This window comes from Phaenicophaeus curvirostris, chromosome 2 (assembly GCF_032191515.1).
Source record: "Phaenicophaeus curvirostris isolate KB17595 chromosome 2, BPBGC_Pcur_1.0, whole genome shotgun sequence".
Lineage (NCBI taxonomy): Eukaryota > Metazoa > Chordata > Aves > Cuculiformes > Cuculidae > Phaenicophaeus > Phaenicophaeus curvirostris.
In genome coordinates, this window is record NC_091393.1 from 65,973,423 (window position 1) to 65,993,498 (window position 20,076).

The 20,076-nt window shown below is 42.2% G+C and overlaps 1 protein-coding gene across 1 annotated transcript; it reads left to right on the plus strand.

Annotated features, from left to right (window-relative positions):
* Positions 1-2,171: 2,171 nt before the first annotated feature.
* On the plus strand, positions 2,172-15,361 carry NTPCR (nucleoside-triphosphatase, cancer-related). Its single transcript, XM_069852326.1, has 5 exons — positions 2,172-2,242; positions 5,261-5,423; positions 6,309-6,405; positions 9,109-9,318; positions 14,034-15,361. Exons 1-5 carry the CDS (start codon positions 2,209-2,211, stop codon positions 14,100-14,102), a joined length of 573 nt encoding a protein of 190 aa, XP_069708427.1. The 5' UTR covers positions 2,172-2,208; the 3' UTR covers positions 14,103-15,361.
* The last annotated feature ends 4,715 nt before the right edge of the window (positions 15,362-20,076 follow it).

Consider the following 20,076-nt stretch of genomic DNA (forward strand, 5'->3'; position numbering starts at 1 on the left):
ACCCCCTTCCAGCTTAAAACTGCTACCTCTCGTTCCATCACTATACTCCCTGAGTGCAGCATCCAACAGCTTGTTTGTCTCTTGGCTGGTTTCCTGCATCCTGGCACACACTGTTTACTGAAACGGGTAAAAACCTCTAGGGAGAGCTTTCCTAACATATTCAGCTACTAAATAGGTCAAGCTGACTGGATAAAGAAAATGCTGACCCTCATTTAGGAAATTAATTGGTTTTTTCCCCTCTTGCCTAACCTTAAGCGATGTCCATCTGGGAAATACCATGGCAGGAGCCCAACCCTAGCTTGCAGGGGCACCAACCGCACCTCCAAGGCTGCCACAGCCCAGGAAGGGCCTGCTGCCCCTCGGCACCAGCTGCCCCATCCCCTGCTCACAGCAGCTCCCATCTTCAAGACTGGAAGACGCTGGCCCGCCGGTGGGCACTGCCTGCCTGAAGTGGCTCTGAAGTAATCCCCACTTGCAGGTGGCTATGGGAGAGACTGGCCTCCCCTCAGCAGTTGCCGGGTCTTGGGCACAGCCCTGGCTTCAGTGCTGTTACCACCTGACAGACTTTCATCACCAGCTGATTATAGAATTGTTAAGGTTGATATGTGCTGTAAAGCTGTGGGTACGTTTGGCTCAGATATTTGGACACAGAATTAAGACTCAAGCAAGGTCATGTGCCACTGTTCATTTGGCATGCATCGAAAGAGAAGGAAGGAAGGAAGGAAGGAAGGAAGGAAGGAAGGGAGGGAGGGAGGGAGGGAGGGAGGGAGGGAGGGAGGGAGGGAGGAAGGAAGGAAGGAAGGAAGGAAGGAAGGAAGGAAGGAAGGAAGGAAGGAAGGAAGGAAGGAAGGAAGGAAGGAAGGAAATGAGAGAGTGAGAGAGAGAGATATAAAGATAGCTACCACCACGGCACTGCAGCATCCCATCAGTCTGATGCTCATTCCGGTGGGAGAATGTTCTCAAAACCTCACCTGTGCTTCGTTCCTTTATATGCTCAGGGGTCATGCTTTGCTAATAGGCTCATTTCATTAACTCCGACTCTTATTTTCCCACCAAAAACGTGCACCTACTCAGGCATGTTCAGCTCCTCGCAGTTGTTTTGTCTGGTACATGTATCCATTATCAGGGTGTATCCATTATCAGGGTGGACCCTGCAAAGTCATCCTGTTCAGTGTTGCAGTCCACGTGCAGTTGTCTAGGCGATGAGATCTTCAGGTTAGATGTGATGTTGAGCCAGACCAGTCCAACTATCAGCCCAGCACCACCGTGCCTACCAAGCCAAGTCCTGAAGCTCCATATCTACATGTTCTTTGAACACCTCCACAGAGGGCGACTCCACCACTTCCCTGGGCAGCCTGTGCCAATGCTTCACCACACTTTCAACAAACGAAATCGGTGCAACTTGAGGTCATCTCCTTTTGTCCTATCACTTGGGAATTTTATTTTGTTTTGGTTTGTTTGGTTGGTTGGTTGATGGTGGTTCATTTCATTTCATTTCATTTAATTTCATCTCATCTCACTTCATTTCATTTCATCTCACTTCACTTCACTGTATTTTGTCATGTCACGTCACATCCTGTTGCTTCATTTTGTTTCATTTTATGTCATTTTATTTTATTTCAGGTGGGTGTTGGTCTCTTCTCTCAAGCCAAAAACTTAAACCCACCCATGGGCTGCATCCATGTGAGGTCACGGGAGCCGCTCTTTCAGGTACAGCTGGGATAGAACCTCGGGATGGGGATGGGGGGGGGGCCAGGAGGGGGACAGCAGAACCCCCACTCGGCTGCCCCTCGGCTGCAGGAGAGGCCGAAGGGCGGGGGTGAGTGGGCGTGGCCAGGGAGGGGCACGGGGCTGAAGGGGCGGGGCCACACTGATGGAGAGCCAGACGGGGCGTGGCCAGACAAGGGGGCGTGGCCAGACGGGGCACCGGCACCGAGGGGGCGTGACCAACATGTCGGGGGCGTGACCAGAGGAGCGGGGCGGGGCCTTATGGGGCGGGACCGCAGAGGCCACTGGCGAGTGAGGGGGCGCGGCCAGAATGAAGGGGCGAGGTCAGAATGGGATGGTCAATGCGGACGGGTGGGCGTGGTCAGAGTGGTGGGCGCGGTCAAAGCACGGGGTTAGGCTGGGGGCGTGGCGAGGTGGGCGCTCTTCCCGCCAGCCGGGCCGCGGGGCAGTGTGGGCAGAGGGAGGAGTGTGGTGGGCGCCATGGCGAGGCACGTTTTCCTTACGGGCCCCCCAGGTAACGGGGGCAGGAGGAGCCCGGGGAGTGGGGCGAGCGGAGGCCGCCCGCGGTCTGTCTCGGCCTGGTTTGAGGCCTCTGCGCGGTCCCGGTGGGTTTGTGCCGCGCTCGGGCCGGGGGAGCTGCAGCAGGGCCCGGCAGCTGCCTGTCAGGGAACCCCGAGCTGCTCGCCTCCCTGGGTGTCGCTTGTTGAGGTCAGAGCTGCTGCATTAGTTAATTTGTGCTTAATTAAAGTCCATTTTAGCTCCGTGCCGTGTCCCGTGGCACGAATGTTTCCTCACGCTGCTGCTTTGTCCCTGCCTGCTGCCCTGCAGTTCAGTGTTGAGGGGGGAAGGTCCTCATGGATAGCTAACCCTGCTTCAATTTAACTGCAGCTGGTACAAGAAGTGGTTACTGTTAAAAGTGGAATATTTTGATTCAAGCTAAAGTAAAATTCGTCCAACTAACTGCTTTTTGAATGTTAGACAGAATGTCCCTCTATTACTATGGGTTTTTATAGCACGTTTTATTTCAATCTGGTTTTCCAGATACTGTTACATCGTATGTTCAGTATGATCTGTGCAGAACAGATGTGGTTTATTGTATAATCGCCTGTGTTTGCAGTCTTTCCCTATCTCAAATGCAAGGTGAGACAGCGCTGGAGCCAGATCCAAATTAGCAAGAGATTTAACTGTTGTCAAGTTCATAATATTAATACTGCTCTTTGGAAAGTAATAGAATATGCATAAGACTTCTGGGAAAATTGATCCATATGCACATAAGTGGGAAATGCAGCCTGTCTCCCTGCACATGATTGGTGGAGGTCTCCATGGTGTTGCCCAGGCCTGCATTAAAAGAATACTTGCTTTCTGAAAACTCCAAAGCAGGTCAGAGTTTATTTGCCAGCATTTTTGGTATCACAGCCATTAGTAACTTCTGGATGTTTAACTTAATTTTAGTGATTTAGCCCTTCCAGCCTAAGTAATGTCCAGTAATTGCTGTGCTAGATGGACAGGCCTTGATTGAAGTGGTGGAGTAGTTAGTTTGTCATGGTAGGGGAATCTGGTAGAGTATGGGGGTTAAGCTATAAGGTTGATAAAGAAACCAGTTTTTATGATTGCCAAACTTTCTTTTGTGGTCTGGGAGTAAAGCAGTGGGTCTGATGCTCCTTTTGCAGAATACCTCTTTGCTGGAATTTAATTTAAAGTGCTTACTGCTAGGCCGAGATAGCAGTACATTTCACTCATTTCATTCACATTAAGTAAAGGCAGCTCTGCAGGAGACACAGAGGTTAGTCCTGCTTACACCTTGTCTCTGTTCATTAAACTCGAATTGAGTACAGTTTTGATTAGTTAAATCTATAACTTGAAGCTTTCTTAAACTTTGTTTCAATCGTTTTAGTTTTATTTGGCAATTTACTAAATAGAAGTAACCAAATTAGAGACAGCAAATCTAACTTAGCCAAATTAGTATAAATTTGCTTATAGAGATAAGGCTCTGAAAAGATGGTAGATATTGATGGTGCCGCATTTGTCATTTTATTGTTCAAATGCCAGGAATCCCTTTGGTTTCAATTTTGAAAAGTTCGCTTAATAGTTTGACTTGGTGCCCTTGAAGCCACAGAATGTTTTGCTGTTGATACCAACTTTTAAGAAAGTAGTTCCTAAATGTGCTTAAAATCTAAGGGAGGAATTTGATATGTGTATGCTTGAATTAGAATCATAGAATAGTTTAGGTTGGAAGAGACCTTAAAGATCATGTAGTTCCAACCTCCCTGCCACGGGGAGGGACACGTCCCACCAGACCAGGCTGCTCAAGGCCCCATCCAACCTGGGGTTGTTTAATTATTTCTATTGGCATCTTTAGGCATGTCACATTTGTTCTGTATTACTTGTCTCCAGGAATTTAAAGATTTATTCTGTAGGATATTTTCTATCTTGTGATTATTTTTTTTCCAACAATTACTAAAAATGAAGTGGTAACACTAAATCTTTTGAAAAGGTAGTAGAGTTGAGTTTGAAAAGAGACTGTCAAGGGATATACTTGTACAATGGCAAAGGAGAAGAAACAGCTCCTTTGTGGGAACTGAGAGGATGTCTGGAACGTGGCCGATGTTCGCATTGTGGAAAGTACATCAGACTGTGCTAGGAGGCATCAAGTGGCAAAGATTTTAAGGATCTGGCTTAGGGTAAGAAAATGGATTATTGGACCACAGGATAATTAATGTGAGAAGGGACTTTAGGAAGTGTTAGGGAGGGTCAGCTATGAGGCCAGGTTGCTCAAGGCTTGTTATCAAGTCAGGCATGGAAAACTTCAAAGGATGCAAAGACTATACAGTCTCTCTGGGCTACCCGTTCCAGGGTTCGATTGTCCTCGTAATAAAAAAGTCTTTCCCTGTATCTAAGCTCTCATGCTTCAATTTCCCTAAGAAGCATGTTTCTGTTGTTGGAAATGGTTTTTGCCACGTAGGACCTCCTATCTCAGGGACACTTGAGTGCTTCCACTTTCTAGGACATCAATAGAAGCAGTGTGTCATTGTGCCAGTTAGGATTCTGGAAATAGCAGTCAATTTTGACCTTATGTTCGAAAAGGAGGGGGTGAACTCAGCTCTGTTCTTACAAAGTAATGAATAGCAGAAAGGGAGATTCGTCAGTCAGTCTTCTAGCTAGCTTGGCAATCAGTTGTGTAACATTATGGCTGTCACATATTTATCTGTCTTGGGGCAAGCTTTGTGGCCTGCATGTGCACTATCTGAGCTAACAAGTTTAGTGGTGGCCTGGGATATTTTTGACATTCTGTTATGACTTCACTTTAGACATAATTCTTAAAGGCTAATAAAATGTTACAATGTCAGTACAAGATGAACTTTAGAAGGTGTTTCTGTTCTTGCCTCTGCTACCATTTAAAAAAAAAGAAAAACAGTTTGTAAATTTAATCATTGTTCCTGCTGAACTGAATCATGACTGTGGAGCTTAAAAATGGAGTTTTAGTGGAGGAGGTGATTAATCCTTGTGCTTTTTGTTTCCTCTTTATTTCTAGGGGTTGGAAAGACTACTTTGATCCAGAAAGCTACTCAAGCGCTAAAATCCTCGGGCATCCCCATCGATGGATTTTACACAGAGGAAGTTAGAGAAGGTGGCAGGAGAATAGGATTTGATGTTGTCACTTTGTCTGGAATGCGAGGACCTTTATCTAGAGTGAGGTACTGAGGTTTTAATAACCATAAGTTGCTTATTGTTTTATGTTTCCACTCTCTCAGCATGTTACATGCTCCTCCAGAAGGTGATTTCTAGTGCACATATGACTTGTGTTGTCATGTTCTTTGCCTGTTCGTTCTCATGTCCTGGTTGATACCTGCATTGTGTATGTAGACACTGCCTCTGTTGTGTAGTGAAATATTAAAAAGGTGCTGGAGAAGTGTGTTCTCTCTTACTGCCTGTTTTACGCCAGAGTAGAGAGGGAAGTGCTGTTAAGCACTCAAAACCACATCTTTTGGGGATACAGTCAATGGCTGGTTGTGGACAGGTAGGAAGACTTTTTGTTCCCACCAAAACAAAAGTTGGAAAACTTAGTCTGGGTCCAGGCATGATGTTAGCATCTTATTCAGACATAGTTCATCTGACTAAATAATCTGCATGCTGCTAGTAAAGGAAGTTCACCTAGGACAGCATGTTGCAGCGCATGCAAACTGAGTATTTTTGTAAGACTTTAAGTGTTTTGCAACCCATGCTGAGATTTTGGACTGCTGCTGCGATGCCGTCTATAGCATCATGTTACCAAATTCAAAGGTCTGAACTGCAGGCACGTGTTTTGATTTCAGTGTAAATATACCTGCTGGCTTTTAGATGCCGTTATCTCTCCACACAGTGTTCAAGTTTGAGCTTACATAGCTGTTAGGGTAGCTTATGGGTATATTTGTAGTCTGAAAGTATGCTATCTATAATATGACAATGCATGGTTTACGCAGTTTCCTCCTCTTAGAAGATTTGACTTAGTTGGATAACATCTCATAAATCCACTTGAAATGACAGCAGTAAATTCTTATTGAATTCATTACTTAAATTGTGTATCTCTTTTTTGAATTCAGTCCTGATTCTGCTACTTCAAGACGTGACTATCGGGTTGGACAGTATGTTGTAGACCTTGTTTCATTTGAGCAGTTTGTTCTGCCTATGCTGAGAAATGTGAGTATTTTATGAAAGCTGCTGAAAAGTGGATTCTTTGTGATAATCAGTGTTATTGGTAGGATCTTCTAGTTTTATGTATTACTAGTTTGATATCAGTAAATGGCCTATTTATTTGGTTTTGCTGATCCTGATTGACTTAAAGAACAAGAAACTGGAAGGACAAATCTGTCTTGTTCTCTTTTGCTTATTGTGGTGTTTGAGAGATCGCAGTTGCTTTTCATCCTTGATCTGACCTGGTCCTATAAGCAGCCATTCCTTGGCCTGAAGGATAGCCAATAAGAAGCTTCTTCATATGCCACTGTCTTGCATATTGAAAAGTAAACAAAATGTACGAGTGGCTTGACACACAGAACTGGATGGAGTCGTTTGGTCCAAGAAAAAGCCTATTTTTGCTACTATTCGTCTTTACAGTCTTTTTTTTTTTTTTTTAACCTACATTCTCTGGTTTCCATCTCCATCCAGTAGAAGCATTTGTTTCTTAAATCCAGTGGTTATTTTGATTACCACTGTAAAAGTATGTGCTGCACGAGGAATCTTCTGACTGCGACAAGACTTTCCACGCAGTCTTTTTCTCATCCTTCTGATGTTCAGTTACAGCAGTGCAAGCAATAGTATGATTATCTGTTTTTTCCCTTCCTTTCTCTCCAGCCTTTCCCCTCTCCAAAATTAGTGAAGAACAGATCTGATTTTTGGTGATAACATATCACAAACAGTGTGCAGCAGCTCTAGAGTTGCACTGCTAAAAGAATCCTGTTGGGGTTTTTCTACAGCGCTAAAGCTTAAGGGGCCAAGGAAGAAGTGAGTTCTTAATGGACTTCGAAAGAAGAAAAAAGCTAAGAGGTGCAAGGAGCAAAAATGAGACTGAGGATCTCATTCTTGTTTTTGTCAAGGAACATTAAAATCTGAAAGTAGGGAAGCAAAGACATTGAGGGCAAGAGAGAAAGGAAATATGAGTAAAATGGGACAATTTTTAAATGCCTAATTTATGTAACTTGATTTACTATGTTAGTAAATAGGACAGTTTAATGAAAAAGACAGCATTAAGCCAGCACTGTACTCAGAATTTTATCACTGCAGTAATATGAAGTCCAGGACAGACCTTGCTTGAAGGATGTTAGCACTGTTGAATTTTTCTGGTGGTTGTATTGCTTTCTGCAGTTCAAGACAGTGAAGAGAAGAGGAAAATGGGCCAGCAGGGTCAGGCAGTGCATGACCCTATTCTCACTGAAAGCACCATTAATCAGTTTTGTGGGAATGTGGTCATGCATGTAGGTGGCACAAAATGAGAGAGGAGCAGAGTGAGGAAGTTAATAGAACTGAAACAAGAAGAAACAAATGAAAAATGAGGACAGGAGAGTCATGGTTTTGTTTGATCAGAAAGCAGCATGGAGCGGGCGTGTGCCTGTGTAGGCCTGGGGACAGCTTCAGCTCTTAAAGCTTGAATCTCATTCACTCCATTGAGAACAGGGGTAGATCCTAAGATGGACAATCTCTGGAACATCTACCAGGCAGGACTGAGAATTTTTTTCAAAGGAAAATGCTCTGTTTCTCAATGTATGACCTAGTGACTAGTATTGGCTTTTTAGCTCACTGATCTGTGGAAGGATTTTACATAAAACAGCTACTCAGCAGGGAATTAGGCTCAAAAAAATTCAGGATGCATGTTATCAAGCTCTTCCACTTTCCCAGAAGCAAATACTTTGCCTTCACAAGGGAAAACTTTTCTTTTTTTTTTTTTTTTTTTAAGGTTCAGTATAATATTGCTGGTATTGGTATATATTCATGGATCTACAGTGATGTTTTGACTTGAGATTATTTCCTCCTCACTTCTATAAATAATGGAGTACAATACTCAGTTACTTTCACTAGGAGAGGGTAGGCAGAGCATTTTTTGCTGTTGAATAGTTCTTCAGTTTTCTGAGTTGCCTTTCCCTCAGTTGCAGTCATCCATGTTGTCTCCTAGACTTCCCTGCTGCTCACACCAGTTTACGGCACAGTGCTGTTTGGTGCAGTATTCACTTAATGAAAAATGCAAACAAACAAACCACAAATGTGATGAATCGTTAGTGTGATGCCTATCCTGCAGTCCAGGGGGATGGCTAGAACTACAGAATAAGCTATATCTCAGCAAAGGAATTGAAGATGACCGTTCTGATGTGAGAGGGGCTTGGAAATGGCTTGGTTGTTGTCAAGATAGCTTTGGAGAAAACTCATTGTTCTGAGTGAAATGCTAGCTTTGACCCTCCTTTGTCTCAGCTACAAGAGGAGAAACTTCCAAATCTAAGACTAATGCAATATTTTTGTTTTTTTTTTTATTTTTGTTTTGTGTGGATATTGATTTGTTCTAAATGCATAATTTGATGTGAAGAGTGAAGTTTAGAAAAATGTTTGAAAGTTGTCCCTCAGTGATTGAGAGCTGCTAGTAGGCAAAGTGCAGCTGGTATTATAGATATTTCCTATTGTAGTAGGTATTTATCCTGTACGTATATTTTCATCTTTCAAAAAATCCATGCTGAACTAGAAATGATAGTTTTATAAGTCTGTCAGTTATCACCAGGAGCCTTGCCTCTTCCACTATACCCAGTACTACAATTGGATTGATTTCTTTTGAGGATATTTCTTTTATTAGTGTAGAAGTTATTTCTGTTGGTTATTCTAAGTTCTTTGTTGTTTACAGTCTTTTGATGCCCTTTTCCACAGGTAAACCATGGCAGCGATGCAGAAAAAAAAATTTTTGTCATAGATGAGATTGGTAAAATGGAACTCTTCAGCCAGGCTTTTATTCAAGCTGTTCGTCAAACGCTGACTGGCTCGGGAACCGTGGTGCTTGGAACTATTCCAGTACCTAAGGGAAAGCCACTGGATCTTGTTGAAGAAATAAGAAGTAGAAAAGATGTTAAAGTGTTCAATGTGAGTAGTATTTAATATCCTCAAAGAGCCTTCTGTTCTAGGTTGCTGGTTTGTATTTGGCCCTAAAAACTAATTGTTACTACCAATTGTTAGCTGTTGGTTGCTTGTATGAAATAAGTTTTTTAGTTTCCATTTTATTCTTAATGGGCAGGTGTTCACTTTATTAAAAAAGAATCACATTTGGCACTTGCTGCAGCAGTCTCATACAGCTGGCTTCGCTTGTGAGGGGCTGCAGAAGGAATGATATAGTTGTTTTAAAAGGTTTTCTTGCTGTAGTATTATTGCCGTGTAAGTATTCATTATTCCCAAGAGTTAAATCTTTTAAAGTACATTCAGATTTTTTTTTTTACTCTAGACTGGCTTGCAGAAATATGACCAGTAATCATATTCAAGAAAAAAAAAGGCAGCAGTAGAGTTTGCAGAAACGATTTTTAGAAGGAAGACATTTGTAAATGGAGTGTACTTGCTCTGGAGTCAGGGAACTAATTTTGGAGTTCTTTGTGGGTTTTTTGCAGACATAATTTTTAGAATATTAGGGTCCCAAAGTGCATTTCTGATCAATTGCAGAGAGGTTCTTAAAAATTTCCCACAGAAAAACCTGTTTGCAGGAATACATCTCTTAAGTGTCCTGGATGCTTCAGGAAAACAAGCCCAACGTAGCCCCCGCTTCTTCGATTTATTTGTCTTCTCAGTGTGTACTATTTGTAGTAGAATAAAGCTGTATATCCAAAAGTGAACTGTGCATCTCTCTAAATTATAAATTCAGTAAGTGGGACTTGCATATTCGGGTTTACTAACAGGGCTAATGTACTGTACAACATGTGCTGTTGCGGCCTGTTTTTTATCAGATGCTCACAAGAATGCTTTGTTTTCATCTAAGTGAATCATGAAGGAAAAAATACTCTTAACAACTTTATACTGAATGATCTTAATTACTACAGAGAAAGCAATGCCTCCATCTTCTTTATTCCTCTTCAAAGTGAGATTAATAAAACTGCAGTGCTCAGAAAAGTTCCTCAGCTTTCTCTTAGTTGCCAGTCCCATCATTGTCTTCAGTTTCTGGGGTTTTTTTTTGGTTGGGTCTTTTTCGGTTTTGTTTTTGATTAAATGCCTTTTAAATTTAGTGCTAAAGCAGTCCTAGGAGCAAAGATGAGAGAAGATTCCTTTCCTCACTTAAGCATTGAACTCCTGCTGTTCCTTTCAGAGATGAAACTCCAGGTTTCCCACCAACAAGCTGATGTGTGTTAGTTCTCAGGCTGCTGAACAGGGATGCGCATGAACGTGGATTTTATGACTTGCCTTATAGTGGTAGGAGTGGGGAAGAGGGAGTGGAAGAGCCTCACTGGAAGTAACAGTCATTTAGTACTTAGGCTGCAGTCATGGCAAGGCAGTAGTGTGTGTTTGGTCCTGTCAGGAGGGGAAACAAAGTGCTAGAAAACAGCATTTGGCTTTTCAAGGAAGCTTTTGAGGCTTCCACCATCTCTTTTTGTCAGGTGATGTTCTGAGGACGTGTCATTCAGCCCTGGGTTGTTAGCTGTATCAGTTTGTTAATAGATCTTTGCTTAACTACCAGCCAGCAAAAGTTTGACTGTGAATTTTCAATGTTTTTTTCTAGCTAAAAAGACTATTAAAAAGTTGAGCCATCCTGTTTACACTGCTGCAATTAGGGCTTGCAGGTTTCTTTATTGAAATTCTCTGGTGAATCTGTTGGCCAAAAGCATCAGTGTGAAATGTGTGAAAGACTGCAGTAGTTCCCAGGTGGCAGAGACCTGCTATGCTGAAGTCTTGTGCAGGAGTGCATCTGTCTTGCTTGCTCCAGTGACACACTGCCTGCTCTTTCCCAGCTAGTTAAAATGTGTGCATGAGCAGGAACAGAACCTGCCCGTGGGGACCCAGAGGTGTTACTGGCTGATGTAAATACTGGATCGCCAGCTATATTCTTCAAGGGCTGTGGCAGGAGTCTCCAAATAGCTTTTGATCAGTAATTTCTTACTAACTTCTGTGGTGACTGGAAGTGTGCAAAAGTAGGTGGCTGCCTTCCAGGAAAGTTCTGCCTGCTTTGTCATTTAACGTGGAGTTAGGCTGCATTCAAGTAATGCAGCAGAATTTTCTCATCCTTCTCTTAGTGTCACAGGGACAGTTCTGATGTTTGACACTAAGTGCATAAAGACAGCTGTTTGGGATTTTACAGTCCCATCTGTCTTGAATGTGTATTCAGTTGGCGTAAATGGGCCCAGATGTCCTAAAAGCAGTTGAAGATTTGGTCCCAATGTTTGATTTATTAGCACTTAACGATAGGAGCTCTGATATTGAACACATTTTTTTCCATTGTTGCCCGATTCCATTTTGCTGAGAACTAAAGTTTCCAGTGAAACTAGAGGCTCATTTTGCACTGCCTGGGTCTGCGTAGTTTTGCAGACATGGTGTCATAAATAGGATCAGATTATCCTTAGCGGCTGGCGCATACTTATTTTCTCCTGTTTTACCATCCATTAATTTTGCTTCCATGAAACTGATTAGTGAAGTTTGGTTGCATATGTCTTTTCAGAAAGAAAGAAATATTTAAATGGGTCAGACAAAGAAAAGGCTCCATTTGAACAGACTTGTACAAGAGGGCCTTCCTTAACAATGCTTGAACAGATAGGAGACGACGGCTTTTGTCCTCTGCTGTTGCTTGCTTGCAGTCTAGGTGGCTGTTTAGTCCAAATTATCTAAATGCTTAGTATAAGCAGCATCTACAGTTATTTTCAACTCCCTCTCTAAAAATCTACCCATCTGTTTGTACGTTCAGTACAGATACTGGGAGATTTGTTCTTTCTGGGAAAGCTGTCTGCACGGAATGTCTCCAGATCTTAAGAGGAGACTTGTATCTATCAAGCAGCCTTTGCAAAATGCTTGTGAAAATTTCCCAGCACTTGGCACTTTCTCTTTGCTGCTCTCGCTGGACTTCTGGCATGTAGATATGGAAAAGGCGTAGATAAAATGCAGTATTGTTTCTGTTGGCTGTGAGACAGTAGGAAGAGCTATTAAATGTTCAGAAGGTCCTTTGAAAGTCAGGATATTGGGACACTTGCTGTGAGATTTAGAGTTTGGCTCATCTATGCTCTATGCCTTGTTTACCTTGGGGTCTCTCAACAGCCTTACTGAAGTGCAATTACATTCTTTGTTGTATTGCTCTCTTTGTTATTGCGGAGTTTTCTGTTTATCTTATAATAGGCTTGGAATGATAATAAAAACTGCCTGATTTTTCAGGCAGATCTTCCCTTTCATTCCCTGTTTTGTTTTGGGTTTTTTTAGCATCCCTTTCTCATTGGTCCCATGCTGATCTGCTCTCTCTAATTCAAGTGGTGTAGGCGAGACCACCATCTCTAGGTATACAGTGTTGGTTTCCAGCATTCAGATAGGGTATCTTTTAACTGTTAAAAACAATAGGTTCCTAGGGTCAGATTTTTCAGATAAGGCTGTCACCAATTTGTGAATAATAATAACAACAACAACTTTCTCCTGTTCTGTATTGGCTGTAATACTGGAAGAGATACAAACCTGTGTGCTCAGATCTGAAATGCAGCTACAGGGAATCAGGGAATGCAGCAAAACCTTGCTGGTGGGAAGCTTCATGTCCTGCATTGTGTAGTGCCTTTCCTTCCTCGTCAAACTGTGTTTCTCAAACTTTGTTAAAATTATGAATGCCTTTTTTTTTTTTTTTTTTTTTTGGCTCATTTGTCTTTGTCTGATTTCTTCCTGCTCTCTTTGCAGAGGAAAATTTCGTAGTCTTTTTAAACTGAGGCTTTTGCTGACATTTCACAATTGCTTGATAACGCTTTCATAGCCACAGCCATCTCCTGGGGTTTTGGTTATGTTAGTAATGCTGTAATCACACACGTAATGCTTGGCACTGTGGGTCGCCGGGCTCTGTACAAGGACCCAGTCTATACAGAAGGGGTAATTTACAAGCCCCCCCAGCTCTGTGGTCTATCATTGCTGTACCTGGGAGCTGAGCTCAAAAGCAAATACTAGCATTTGCTTGAAAGTACACAGTAATCTGTAGGTGCTGCAATGCAGATGGACTTAGCAAAAGACAGGATACTGGGCTACATGGGTTTTCCCATGTACTGGTCTTAAAGCTTAGCATTTCCATAGACTGGTCAACCAAAGGTGTACCTCAGTGTGCTACAGAAGTCCTCCAGGTCTCTCAAGTAGTCTGGTTTCTTTTTCAAGGTGTTTCTGTCCTGCCGTGCTAAGTTTTCTCAGAAAACAGAGTTGTGCTGCTAAGCCTGTTTTAAGTTTTCAATCGCAGATGGCTTTGACTGGATCTGTTATCCTAATAAATACAACCCTTTCAAGTACTGAAGGTGTAAGAACTCCACTGTATCACAGGAAAATTATATTTGGTAATTGAAAAGGATTTCTAGTAATGACAAAAGTAGATGCTGGTTATTTGAGTGATTCGTGTTAGTTATTGAAGCCTTGAATAGTAGTGCAAAATACCACGGATAATTAATTTTAAAAGATCGCTGAATATTCAATTACATGTACAGGTTTATGGGTTTAGCTTATTGTGTTCTCAGGAGCTTAAGGCGGCCAGTGTTTGACACTCAACATTCCTCCATTGAGAAAGAAATGCATTTGAATTTCTGCTTTGTTTGTCCTTGAAGTAAACACTGTTAGAGAGCTTGTTCATCAAATTACATCATTGTTATTTTTTTTTTCTCTAGGTTAGTAAGGAAAATAGAAACTGCATTTTGCAAGACATCTTGGCAGCTGTGGAATCCTGCAGAAAATGAAGATTTTTCTTGCCTGTAAACATTGGAGCTTTTATTTTTACAAAACATTATGACATTTTGTGGATGCTTTAGAATCCGTCTTTTCTGCTTTAGTTCCTGAAGGCCGTATTGGAGTCTTTAGGGTAAGCAAGGTAAAGCTGGTAATACTCTAAATTTGAAAATGTGACACCAGAATTCTTGTTTATTCAGTTCACAGGCTGATCCATTAAAAAAAAAAAAAAAACAAAACCAAAAACCAACAAATCCGCAGTTAACATCCAATCCTAATCTGGATATTTGGAAGTTAGGTGGTCTGACTCTGATCCTAGTTACATCATCTATAAGGAATTCGTTGTCAAATCTGTTTTGAGACCATGGCCTTTCAGAGTGTGGTGTGGACTGTTCTGCCTAGAGAGCAATTCAGTGTCTGTAACATCCTACAGAGTAATGTGCAGGGAGGAACTGGAACTTAGCTGTGGTGTAACAGAACAGAACCCTGCTTAAAAAGTACACATGCTCTGTCTGGTTTATGTATAAATAACTTTGCTGCTGGTGGCCCAGTTCAGGTGTGTCATAGTGTGTTTCAGCATGGGTGCTGACAATTCATGAGGTGGAAGGAATAACCAAATGCTCTCTCCCTATCCCCCGGACACCCCTCCCTCCAATCACTGTACAAGAAGGATTATCTAGAATTTCAAGGAAATTTCCTGTAGTCCCAAGTGACACTTACAGAATTCCACTTCAGGTGAAAAAATAACCATCTCTGCCCTCTCTAAGTGGCCCAGGCAATATTTAAAAGGAGGCTGCATTTGGGGTTTATTTTCAAGTTTCTGATGGCAATCTTGCATCACACCCCCTTGAAAAAAATTATCTAAGTGTTCAAGGCCATGAAGTTCAGTTAAAACTTGACTTATGTTTTTTCATGCAGAACTTATTAGGTCAGGGTTGACTTAATACTGCATTTTTCTGTATGGGTCTTATAATACATTATGTTTACTGAAGCTTTTTGGTTGTTTGGGTTTTTTTTCCTTATTCAATTCTGTACAAACTTAATGGTGAAATAAGAAGTGTTTGAGAGTATTAGACGATGTGTTCAGGCAAAGTGCTGCCACTAAATCAGTTTTGCATTGTGAGATCAGAATTCCTTCCCAGGTGCACACTTGTTCTTTGCATGATTTGTAGTCATCTCTGGCTGTAAAAAGACTTCAGTTGTTTCTTAAACTTTTTCTGTTCAGCTCAACTGTTAAAATGAGCAAATTACTTAAAGGCATTTTCAAATATCGTTTTAGTTGTTTATTTCTGTAGAACTGGCGCCAAAAGTTGTAGGAGGTTGGATGGGGAGAGGCGTTTTTACGGATGCCCTGGAAATAGCTGGGTGCATGGAGGCAGTGTCCTTTTTCTTTCTGATCTTGGAATGAGGGTTTAGTACAAACATTGCCTCCACAAATGGCAGGAGGTATGGGCCATGTTAAAGGACGCCATGACCTTGTTCTCTGACTGCCCCATTACGCTACCGTTCTGCCCAAACCCATTTGGACAACAATATTGTCTTCATCATACTTGGGGAAAAAGAGAATTCCTCTCGGGGTCCCTGTTCTTTGAGAAAGTACAGCTCCTGGCTGCTTTTTGCAAAATAAGGTTGTGCCCTGAAGATATCACTAATCTCTTAATTGCTTCAGGCCTCTGACTCAGACAAGACACCTTGTTAGTGTTGAAGAACTTGGAACCAAAGTAGATGTTTTCAGTGTGCCATAGACTTTCAAACAGAAACCTCTCTGCACTGAAGTGTTGGATGTCCTCCTGTTTCAGTGTTCAGTCTCTTAAGCTATAAAATATGCTACAAAAAGAATAGTTCTTTCAATTATTAAATAATTACTCAAGGCTTAGCAAGGTTTTAATGGGCTTGCAGCTGGGTCTTAAATGAGGACTGACCTTTAAAGCTCAATAAAATGGGGATATTTGACACCTCTTTGTAGACGCTGGGGAGGAGAGTTCCTTCAGGAGTGACGGTTTTCCAAACTCCAGTTCAGCCAGTATTGTTGAGAGTTTCACCACTTCAAGTGGTATTTGTTCCTCCTAAGAGTTGTCTTACAAGGCACTGCCATGCATATAGTGCCATGATGTCTACTGTGGTCCCATCATTTCTAGACTGGAAAAAAGAATCATAACGAGTTTGGGGACCTTTAGAGCAGTGTGCTTATAGCATTTTTAAGCCATTTTCTCATGATGCAGGGAAAACCTTTTGTTACTGGAAAAACTTCCAGAATGGAGGTGGATTTTTCACTGGAACTGTGAATCATATATCAGCCCTTTTAGGTGAAAGGGTATTTTTGCTACTGACATTGGGGGCTCGTGCGTTCTGCTACAGGTAAGAGTCTTCAATTTGTTGTTGTTCTTTTATTAAGCCCATCCTCTCTTTGAGCTACAGAGTGCTTTACAAGAGAAATAGAGATTTTGCAATCTGAGTTCAGCAGGAGCTCCTAGATGACCTTACCAGCCTTTAAATCTGAGACAGTCCTGAAGAAATGATTCACCTGTTTCAAATATCCATTGAGAGAGTGATATTTCCAACTGAACCTAGTTTTTATGACACTCTCTGTTTAGTTTAGAGGTAAAAATTTATTGTCTGGTCTTGCACTAATAAAATATTTGGAAGGCCTTGAGAGCACTGTAACAACAGAGAATTCACAATTCCCCTGATGGGCTGATTTTACTAATAGCACACATTTGGTGAAAATAACCTCTGATGTACCAACAAGAGTCCAGATGACAACATTAGTGCACCTGCAGGTTTTAATTGGTGCAAAAAAGAGAAGAATATGAGGTACCAATTACTCTCTTGAAGCCTGAGAATTGAGGATGTTTTTGGCAGGGCAGCTTGTAATTCCAACATTAAATTGCGCACAGCATGGAATAAATAGCGCCTGCATTATTTATCATGGATTAGACAGTTTTTGACTTGTAAAATTCTGAGAAGGCTGAATGAGAGAGGTGAATCTTTTAACACTGGACCTACTGCAAAGTTAATTATTAGTAATATCCTGCCTTGTAGATTTAAGGATGTACAAGCACTGTAGTGAAACACTGTTATTAAATGCCAGCTTCCAATCCAGGGAGTAATCTCAATATGGCAATAATTGGGTAGTTAAAAAATACACATTGATGAGAAGGTGATTATTACATGCTGGAGAATTTCACTGGTAATTCTAATCTTCTAAAATGAGCTGCATGAAATTCAGCTGATCTGTAACTTAAATTCCCCAGCAAGATAAAAGCAGTCAGTTGGTGCGTTGGAACCAAATGCAGATGACATTTCTTGCTTTATTCTAATAAAAAACTCTTAAAAAAAACTGTGAATGACATTACAGAGATTCCTGAGAACTTAACAGTTTCAGAATGTCCTTCATAGATATTGAGGGAATCTGGTCATCTTGTCAAAGGAAAGAGACGCACTGATAAGTCCTTTTTGTTTGCGTTTGACTTAAATGCAATGATTGTGAAGATTTTCTGTCTGTGGGATTGAGGTGAGACCTTTCAACGAGAAGTCCAGTTCCTCACATGGAAAAGGTTTGTATGAATGGGACTTCAGAATGGAGGGAACATTTGTATTTTTGGATGAACAGAATACGTTGCACCCATCACTGTTTCCTGCTTGCTCGCTGTGGTGGGAGGCAGCTGGGCTGAAGGCCGGGCTGGGGGTTTGCCTGTGTACCTGGTGGGTATGAGCAGTTCAACAGCCTGAGGTTGGCTTTGGTAAAATATTACTAAAAGTCTTTGTACCAGATCTTTGGGCCACGTTTCACCTTTAGGAGCATAGCAACTGGGTTTTACTGCGTGATCTAAACAAGAACCTGCTACGGAAAGGAGAGTTGAGGTAAACAAGATGGGAGAAGGGGGTAGGTATCCCAGATCTAATGCAAGGGCTGCAGTACACTGTGTGTGCTTTTTTTACCACATACTCATTATCCTCCTTCCTGCTATACTGTATGCGTTCCACTCTGCCCTTTGGTCGTGGGGGCCCCACTGAGCCAGTGTGGATAAAATCAGTCCCCGTGTTTCTTTTCAGCAGTGGTGATGTTATCTGTGGTTAAGCTCTGTGGAGGCCTCCATCTTTTCATCGCTTCTGACATTTCTGTGAAAGAACTGCATGTACCAAATACTCCTGTGGACTGAGTACTTGATTTACTCAAAGGGTGCATTCAGCTTGTTAGTGAGATGGGGAGTGTCGCTGCTTTCAGGCTGTAGAAACAAGAAGGCTCTGGGCTGGCTAAACAAGCATCAGTCAAGCTTCTGCCTTCAGCCCCTGCTGAGTAAATGGCCTCTGCAGCTCTGGAAAAGCTCAAGCATAGCACCTGAATTTTCAAAACTGGCACAAAATGGAACTGCATATAAAAGGTGTGTATGTGTTGGTGGCAGCCATCGTCTGCATCACAGCTGTGGCAGGAGATCAGACATGTAGGCAACTGTTCTGTCTGAGCAGCTTCAGGGCCAAGTTTTAACAACAGTATTAGGGATTGTGTAACCTATAATCAGTGCTGCAGCTGCCTTAAAAGCAGTGAAAGCTGCCTTTGCTTTTCATTCAGAGCCCAAAACTGCCCAATGAGCAGGATTCCTGAAGTGCCACAGGTACCGCCCACCTTGCAACTCTGAAGAACCTTGTGTGAATTAACTATCAAGCTGCTTAGGTCTTTCAGGAATAAAAGTAAGGGTTAAAGCTTTTGTGTATCTGTAGGCAGTGGTGCTGATAATAGCATTCCTAGAGACCTGGGTGCCTTTTAGTGCTATGCAGAACTGTTCCAAGCAGCTTATGGTTGAAATTAGGCCTTGTGTAAGGCTAGGTATCTATGAGTTAGCTTTCTGTGCATCAGAGCCTTAAATGCATCTTCTGTCATGTACAGAGTAGCTGGGTCTATCTCTGCCTCATGCAAACATTGAGGGAGGTCTAAGATGTGTTTAATCAATACAGCCTCATACCTAGTTCCTGGTTCTATTTCTAACCATCGTGTCTGATTATTCTGTAGGATTGGCCCATATTAAAAAAATGTGTATATGGCAGTAGCTTTATTAATAACAGCAGACTATCCACAAATGTGGAGAAATGTAACTTGGTTTATCTGTCATCTTTATTGTTTTTGTCTTTGTTAATGGTCACTCGTTTGGGTTTTTTCCAACCCACTATGCTACAGTTAACAACTTTAAAGGCAAAGTAAAACTGTGTAAGAAATAGCTATGAAAAGGAGCTCATTTCTGAACCTTACCTTGACTCCTGCTCTGACCCTGCTTGTCTGCTGTGCCTCAACAAAGGAGTTAGGACATGCCTTCTCTGGAAGCCACCCTGGGCAGCAGGAGGCTGGGCTTTGTGGCATACTGCTGTCCCCAAGGAGTTACCTGCCAGGGGCGGGTGGCTTGGGCTAAGTCAGGAATTGTGAGGCAGCTGCGTTATCTTGGGGTGCAGTACATGGGCATGGAGACAGTAGAGTCTCTTACAGGAGATGTGGGGAAAGGCAGTGGTGTTGGGCCTCAGTCTGTCCTGAACAAATAAATGGCTTGTCGCTGGAAGGATTTGTGCTGCTGTTTCCCACTCTGATTTATTATGCTTGAGTGGGATACATAGAATAATTTAGGTTGGTTGGGACTACTGGAGTTACTTATTTTTGATGGAGATGAATTCAAACTTAAGCTAAAGATGTGAAAATTGGAGGCCCAAGTGAGGCAAAGTGGATATGAGAAAGTTTTTAGTGCTTTTCCCAGCCTGTTTGCCTCACCCCTACGCAAGGCAGGGTTTAGGAAAACAAAGCAGTGACGGTTTATCTTAGTAGGGTGCCATGCAAAAGACCCCAAGGCAGAAATGGGGCTGATTACTATTGGCAAGAGCCCTCCACCTACCTGTGTAACCTCCATCCTTCATTTGTAACAAAGCACTTGACGAGCAGGGTGGTGGGAGGAGAAGTACGATCTGCCAGAAATGATCACAAGGGAACAGCTGAATTTAATT

Excerpts from the sequence above, each read along its gene's own strand:
- NTPCR (XM_069852326.1), top strand. The coding sequence starts at position 2,209 with ATGGCGAGGCACGTTTTCCTTACGGGCCCCCCAG. Across the intron at positions 2,243-5,260 it reads TTTCCTTACGGGCCCCCCAG|GGGTTGGAAAGACTACTTTG; the intron begins GTAACGGGGGCA and ends CTTTATTTCTAG. Across the intron at positions 9,319-14,033 it reads AAGATGTTAAAGTGTTCAAT|GTTAGTAAGGAAAATAGAAA; the intron begins GTGAGTAGTATT and ends TTTTTTCTCTAG.